At 36.4% G+C, this 8166-nt stretch overlaps 1 protein-coding gene across 2 annotated transcripts in view; it reads left to right on the top strand.

Annotated features, from left to right (window-relative positions):
• Znf280c (zinc finger protein 280C) overlaps positions 1–8166 on the top strand; it is a 42910-nt gene that overhangs the window by 5992 nt on the left and 28752 nt on the right. The window contains exons 4-5 of one of the 2 annotated variants that reach the window (XM_021187547.1): positions 6936–7112; positions 8038–8103. In XM_021187547.1, coding sequence (XP_021043206.1) covers positions 6936–7112; positions 8038–8103 — 243 coding nt within the window. The remainder of the gene's footprint in view (positions 1–6935; positions 7113–8037; positions 8104–8166) is intronic. The other variant, XM_021187548.2, reaches the window with a different exon arrangement.

Genomic DNA, 8166 nt, shown 5'->3' with positions numbered 1-8166 from the left:
TATATATATATATATATATATATATATATATATATTAGAAATAGTGAAAAGTTTGAGCTATCATGTTAGCTCTTGAATTTCTGATAATAGACTGAATTGATTAGAGGTAGATGAAAACACATTGAATATAAAAATGTGAAACTCTGAATTATGGTTTATTTGTGTAACTTAGATGATCCTGCATAACATTTTAGGGGATAGACTAAAAATGAAGGCAGGTGGTTTATAATATTGGTTACATTTGGAAGATGAGAAGTGTTTGTTTGTTTGTTTTAGGGGACATAGGAGAACTACTAGACATTAGAAATATTATGCTAAGAAATAATTTTAGTGCTCAGCGTGTGACTCCGTAGCGGAACACTTATCTCTAGCATGCATGAGGTTCTGTGTTCAATCCCCAGCACTGCAAATAAAAAACTTGTCAATACGTGGACAAGAGGGGATATTTACAATTTTGGAAAATGGCACAAATTTGTTAAGGATTTCTTTTGCATTCTGTCCCCAACTTAACTGTTTTCATGCACTGTCATTTAAAGCTATTCTAAAGTATCAGCCTAATTTTGGACCAAAGGCAGGTATGTTATTTTAATATAAATACCTTTAGAAATGACTGTATCATCATTATTGATGTGTTGTGTTGTGAGGGTGTGTGTATGTGTGTCTATATGGTGACTGCCTTGTTGCACATGTAGAAATAAAAAGGCTTGGTTTCATCTTTCACCTATCATGTTTCTGGGCATTGAAACTCTTTCCCTGCTGAACTGTTTTTGATAACTCATGACTGGATTTTAAATGTAAAAACTGTCTAAGCCCAAATTCCAAAGTTATTTTACATTATTAGTTATCCCCTGCCCCCCCCAGCCAAATCTTATTCCATCACATGTACATCCCCATTGTTATTATTTTAATTTAGGTTCCCAGTTTATTTAGCTGAAACAATGCACAATTATTTAAAGTAAAACAAGCCAAAACGTTCTAAGGGGTTTTTTAGTCTTATTTGTTTCTATATGCATATGTGTACATGTACCTGTAGAGGCCAGAATAGGGTGTCACATTCCATGGTTATAGGCATAGGCATGTGAGAGCAGTCCTACGTGGGTACTAGGAACCAACCTTGGGTCCTCTGAATGAGCACCAAGTGTTCTTAATCATTGAGCCATCTCTCCAGCCCTCATAACTTCCTTTCCTTCCTTCCTTCCTTCCTTCCTTCCTTCCTTCCTTCCTTCCTTCCTTCCTTTCTTCCTAAATTTCTTAATTTCTTTCTTTCTTTTTCTCTCTTTCTTGTTTTTTGTTTTTTGTTTTTGTTGCTTTTTGCTTTATTTTTGTTGTTTTGTGCTTTTTTATTTGTTCTAACAGGCTCTCACTATGTAGCCCTGATTGTTCTGGAACTATGTAGAACAGGCTGGCCTCGAACTCAAAGAGATCAACCTGTCTCTGCATCAAAAGAATGCTCCACCATGTCTGGCAATATCTACAACTTTTTGAAAGGAGGAGGGATAGTCATAGGTGTGTGCATGTACATATGCACATAATTATGCACTCCCTAGTCTCCTCAAGGTGTTTGCCTTGAATTACTTAGATGGTTTTCTAATAATCATTTCTATATTCTGTTTTTAAAATACCCATATAATGGGCTGGAGAGATGATCCGTCACTTAAGAGCACTTGCTGGTCTTGCAGAGGACTTTATTTAGTTCTGTTCCCAGCTTCCACATGGGGGCTCACCACCATCTGTAAATCCAGTGCTAGGGGATCCATCACCTTCTTCTAACATCTGCAGGCACGAGTCATGCATATGGCTCATATACATGCATACACTCAATATCTTCATACACATACTTAAACAAAAACGAAGATAAATACCCATAATTATAACTTTCTCGGGCTTGAGAGATGGCCCAGTGGTCAAGAGCACTGTCTGCTCTTCCAGAGGTCCTGAGTTCAATTCCCAGCAACCACATGGTGTCTTACAACCATCTGTAATGAGATCTGGTGCCCTCTTCTGGCGGATCTGAAGACAGCAACAGTGTACTCATACATAAAATAAATACATAAATCTTTGAAAAAGTGTATAGTTTTCACGTGAATCATCAATTTCCATTAGCTAATGGTTTATTCTTATAGAAGAGGAAAAATTTTCAATTTCAACATTGTAGCCCTCTCTGCAAGCATCCACCAAAGGAATAAGTATACTTAATCATTTGAGGGTTTTTTTTGGCTAAATCATATTTGTTATGATGACCAATGTAAATATTTTTCATGGATGATTCTAACACTAGTATACTGTTAGTATTAGTATCTTATTAATATATTAGAAACATTTCCATTTTTATTTTGTATATTCTAAAAGTAAATTTTTTTCATTGTTTAGACTTACTATTTATTAAATAAACTAAGTGTGAATTGGACTAAATAGATGGTGCTAGAGGTTCTTGTCACCAAACCTGACAAACTTGAATTCGATCACCAGCAATCCCAAGATTGAGGAGAACTGACTCCTATAAGTAGCCTGCCCAGGGTTCCTGGGATTGAACTGAGGTTGTCAAGCATGGCAGCATGTTCCCTTACCTGTTGAGCCACCTTTCCTGTCCCTGGATTTTGTATTTGTATTGTACCGAAGCAAGATCTCTGGCTGATCCTGGAGTTAAGCATCTTGCTCTAAGGATTCCCTGTTTCTGCCTCCAGAGTGCTGGGATTATAGGTGGCTGCCACATATGCTCAGTATTTTTTCCTCTTTTTTAAACATTTTACTTTATATGTATGGATGTTTTGCCTACATGTGTATCTGTGCACACATATGTACCTGTTGCCATTTGAAACCGATGAACTAGAGTTACAGATGAGTGTGAGTACCATACAGGATGTGGTAACTGAGTCCAAGACCTTTACAACAGCAATGAGTGCTCTAAACCAATGAACCATCTCTCCAGGTCATCTGCCCAGCTTTTTTGTGGGTTCTGGGATCTGAACCTTTATCCTCATGCTTACATAGTAAGTGCTGTATCTGCTGAGCACTTTCCTTTGACTGCCCTCCATCTCACCTCTCAACCTTTTATTTAGTGTATGTGTGCTTATGTGTGCACGTGTGTGTTTGTGTGCAGGCATGTGGCATATGAGAAGGTCAGAGGACAGTTTGTGAGAATCATTTATCTCCTACTATGTAGGTACTGGTACTGAAATTCAGGTAGACAGACTTAGCATCTCTCCTTTATTAATTAATTAATTTATTTATTTATTTATTTTGGTTATAGGGACTCATGTATCCCAAGATATACTTTAAAGGTCCTAAAATTTTTCTTGCTCTTTCTGAGGGTTAGGTAATTAACATCTATAGCCTAAAGCTACAACCTTTGTTCTATCTCCACAGGAACTGCTCAGCTCTTACTTTCAGCCTGCTAGTTAAAGTTGCAGGAAGAAAAAGGAACACTTTGAAAAGTGATTTTAGTGTTTATTTCTAAGTTGTAAAAAGTTTCCTATGAAAGTTCTCTAGGGAGCTGGAGAGAAGGCTCAGCAGGTAAGAGCACTGACTGCTCTTCCAAAGGTCCTGAGTTCAAATCTCAGCAACCACATGGTGGCGCACAACCACCTGTCATGAGATCTGACGCCCTCTTCTGGTGTGTCTGAAGACAGCTACAGTGTACTTAAATATAATAATAAATAAATCTTTTTTTTTAAAAGAAAAAAAAATAAGTTCTCCAAGACAAAGGGGGAAGGGGCTTCTATGAAAACTGGGAATAAGGGTATGTCTAAGAAAAAAAGGACAAGCAGAATCTAAGAAAAACTGGATAAGGAGTGCTAAGAAGAGGGGGATAAGGAGAATGTTAAGAAAAGCAGGACAAGGAGAATGCCCTATTCTCTTTGTCCTCCGCACTTATACATCTTCAAAATACATGATCACATGGTAAAAAGTTCATCACAAGTTTACACATAAATTCATATCATAAATCAAATAAAGAGTTTACAACATACAATATTTACATATGTATCTATTAGGAGTAATTATCTGTCTAAACAACTATTACCGCTCTACGGGTTCATGGAGAGTTACAAAACATAACTAAGTACTGAAGTTTTGTATAGATAAATCCAGTCAATATTTTATTTTCTGTCCTAGCACCTATAATAAATCATTCATTCCCTTTTTATGACCTTTGGTTAATTGTTTTACAGCCTCTTGGAATGTACTCTAAGTAGTAAAATGTCTGCTTACTATCTAAGAGGCAATTAACTGGTGACATATGGGAGACTGACAGAGTTCTCATGACAGAGTTCTGATAGTTTTGACTATCAGAAAAAGACCTAATAGCAGACACACTATAAAAGAGTTTAATAAATACTGATATAATTTTAGGAATTCTTATAGGATCATCATTAAAAACTAGGAAGTCATCTATTTGTCTGTATAGCATCAGTACAAGACAGTAGTATGTCTTCATTGTTCTGCAGAGATCTGCTCAAAAGGGTGCGCTAATAGTGATTGTTATACATGTTTAATAACAGGAAAAGCATATTAATAGCAGGAATCTTTCCTAAAATGAATTTCTCATAGGCCTTGCCTACTGGTGCAAATCTATGGTGGATTATAATCCAAGGTGGATTCATCTCAGGAAGATCACTTGCTAGTTATTAGCCTCTCCAATGAAGGTTCCTGATATCTGGGAATTACAGCCTTTTCCTTCTTGAACTGTCAGCAGCTATGATTACCTGAAGGAGACCTACACAAGCTTGACAACTTTTCTTCATAGAATGGGAAAAAGGCTTATGACTCCCTTCCTACTCCAATGTTTTATAGAGAGCTAATGGAGGGGACTCATACGGCCACATCCTTCCCCAATGATTTATAGGCAAAGGGATGCTAGGAAGAGTAGCTCATGAGGCCTCTTTTTATAAGCATTTAGAAAATGATGGGATTGAGACTGTGAGATGGCTCAGTGGGACCAAGCCTTATGACTTGAGTTCAATCCGTAAGACCCACATGATGGGAGAATAGTAGGTGATCTTTGCTACTTCATGGGTTCTTTTTTCCCCCACCATTTATCCCCCTTGTTTTCACTCCTTAACACTAGATAGAAAAGAAACAAGGATAGAGGGGAGAGAGGAATTAGGAAAATCCTTTAATCTCATTTCTTTTCTTTTGTTTCTTCTTTGACTATGGCTACTAACAAATTGCAACCAACCTCTCTAAACTCCCACTTTTCAGGGCTCCTCCGAAAAGTTCCCAGAATTCCAAATGTCACACAATCGTAGAAACTATCTGTAGCTGGCAAAACAATGCTTCCTGCGGGGCGTGGTAGCGCACGCCTTTAATCCCAGCACTCGGGAGGCAGAGGCAGGCAGATTTCTGAGTTCGAGGCCAGCCTGGTCTACAGAGTGAGTTCCAGGACAGCCNGTGTGTGTGTGTGTGTGTGTGTGTGTGTGTGTTTGTGTGTTTCAGTCCCACATATACTCAACTTTTGCTTTGCTTTTAATCATTTTCTGAATGCTATTGTTTATATATTTAAATTTTATTTTATTGTTATTGGTGTGTATGTGTATACTGTGTGTGCACATATGCCACAGCACACATGTGGAGGGCAGAGGATAACTTTTGTGAGTCCTTTTACCTTCCAGTTTACATGACATGATCAAGGGATTGAAACTCAGGTTATTAGGCTGGGGCAATAGGCCTTTACCCACTGAGCCATCTCTCCAACCCCTGTTTATTACATCTTGTCAAATTTCTCTAAAACATATTGTTTTTTATTTATTATTTTCTTTATTTACATTTCAAATGCTATCCTGAAAGTTCCCTATACCCCCCCCCGCCCCTGCTCCCCTACCCACCCACTCCCACTACTTGGCCCTGACCAAACATACTGTTTTTAATTTCTCATGTTCTTTGTATTATCTTTTTTGTTTAAGGTCTTTTAACTTGTCATATTGCTTTGGTCTTACACAGTAGAGGTTTTCCTCAAAGTTTTGGTGCTCATTAGTTATTCATATCTATTTTTTGCTACTGGATTTTTTTTATTCTTAGATTTTTAAAATAATTATATTTGTTATTAGCTATGTGGTTATTCAGAACTGGTAGTATTTGCAGTACATTCTTTATTTAATTTCTTGAGATGAGAACTGTCTATTCTACCCTGGAATGGAATAAGCTTTTCTATTTTCCCTATTTCCATCCTAGTATCGTCGGGTGGGGGGTGTTTTTATTTTGTACCCTAATACCTCTGGTGCAGTTTTTTTCCTCCTTCCAGTCTAATTGCCACTTATTTTTGTTTTTTTTTAAACAAATGATGGTTTTTTATTTCAGGTGATAATTACATACTCTCCTTTTTGTACATGTAATCATATCCTAGTCATATAGCATAAACTTAGTTTGATTAGTTTTTATCTTAAATTTTTGGCTGCCTGGAGCTAGAGAGATGGCTCAGCAGTTAAGAACACTACTTATTCTTCCAGAGGACCCCAGTTTGGTTCTCACAACCCACTTGGCTGCCAGCTACTGTCTATAAATTCTGTTCCAGATGATTCATGCCTTCTGGCCTCTGCAAGCATTGCATGTATGTGGAGCACAAACATACATGCAAAGAAAACATATCAAAAACCTAAAAAAAAAATTAAAAGTTTGACCACTGTAGCTCAACTGCTGTCCCCAATGTTCTAGCTACCTAGTCAGTTTTACGAGTTTTATTTTGAGATAAGCCTCAAAAATGTCATCCTGCCACTTCAACCTCCTAAATGGATGGTAGATAGGGTTTCAGGAGTACACCAGTTTAGAGATTACAGGTTGTTTTCTCAGTTTATTCTTGCTATATGATATACCAACTATGACTATCAATTCATAGTTATTATGTAGTATTCAGTAGTTTCCTTTAACATTATTAAAGTTTATCTTTAATTAGCTTACTTCCTATTACAAATATGTGGGGCTTTTTTCCTTTTGAACATAAGGGTTCTTTCTCTCCTCTTGGAAATTAGATAATTCAAAAATGGCTGAACTTTTCATGGAATGTGAAGAAGAAGAGTTGGAACCATGGCAGCAGAAAGTAGAAGAAAGTCAAAATAAAGATGACGATGATGAGTTGATCTTTGTTGGAGAGATATCAAGTTCCAAACCAGCCATTTCAAGTAAGCATTTATCGTATGATGGTTGTTTTGAAATAGGTGGGTCCATCCCATCCAGTGTGATGACATCCCTTGGTGGGTGAGCATGGATGATAGAAGAAAGCAGGCTGAGCAAACAGTGAGGAGCAAGCCAGGAAGCAGCATTCCTCTGAGGTCTCCGTATCAGTTCTTGCTTCTAGCTTCTTGCTGCCCTTGAATTTCTGCCCTGACTTCTGTCAATGATGAAGTACAACTTGTAAGAGGAAATAAACTCTTTACTCTCCAAGTTGCTTTGGTTATGGTGATTTATCAACAGCAGTAGGAACCATAGTTTAGATATTACCTTCTTGTGATGAGAAATTTTAATCAATTTTTTACCTTCTTCACTTAAATATGATTCCTTGGTAATCAGAAAATTATATTCACACAAGGACAAGAGATAACAGTCTAAAATGCTCTAGAGTATCCTGTAGGCCCATATTGACTTCTACAGTAATGTATTTAAGCCCCTGAATCTAGTAAAATGCTAATATCTAGGTTTAACTTAATCTGTTATTTGATAATTTTCCTTTCAGAATGAAAGTAATGATATTGAGAATCAGAAGAAGAGCAGTCCAGTCAGCTGTCCCATAATGAAATTTCCAGGAATCTAGGGGTGTGAAATGTGGCATGAGAATTGGGCATGGGCTTGATTTTTGAGTAATAAGAACTTACTTATTCATAAAATAAAGTAATAAGAACTTACTTATTCATAAAATAAGTAAAAAGAACTTAACTTAGTTATAAAATCTTGTCATCATTAAGGGGCATAAATATATTTCTATTAATGTTTTTTATAATTTTATAATATTTTTAAATAATTTTTATAACTGTCTAATTTTCTATTAGACAGTTTTATATTATCTTAATATATTTCATTTCAATAATGAGTTTTGAAATATTCTTGTAGATATTTTGAACAGATGTAGCCCTGGTTCATCTTCAAAGGGACTAAAGAACGGCTCATTCAATCCAGGTACTTTATTATTGTACTATCTTAATGTTAAACATTTGTTTATGTTTTATTTATGTGTATATA

The sequence above is a fragment of the Mus pahari genome, chromosome X, assembly GCF_900095145.1.
Source record: "Mus pahari chromosome X, PAHARI_EIJ_v1.1, whole genome shotgun sequence".
NCBI lineage: Eukaryota > Metazoa > Chordata > Mammalia > Rodentia > Muridae > Mus > Mus pahari.
This window is presented reverse-complemented; position numbering and strand designations above follow the sequence as displayed.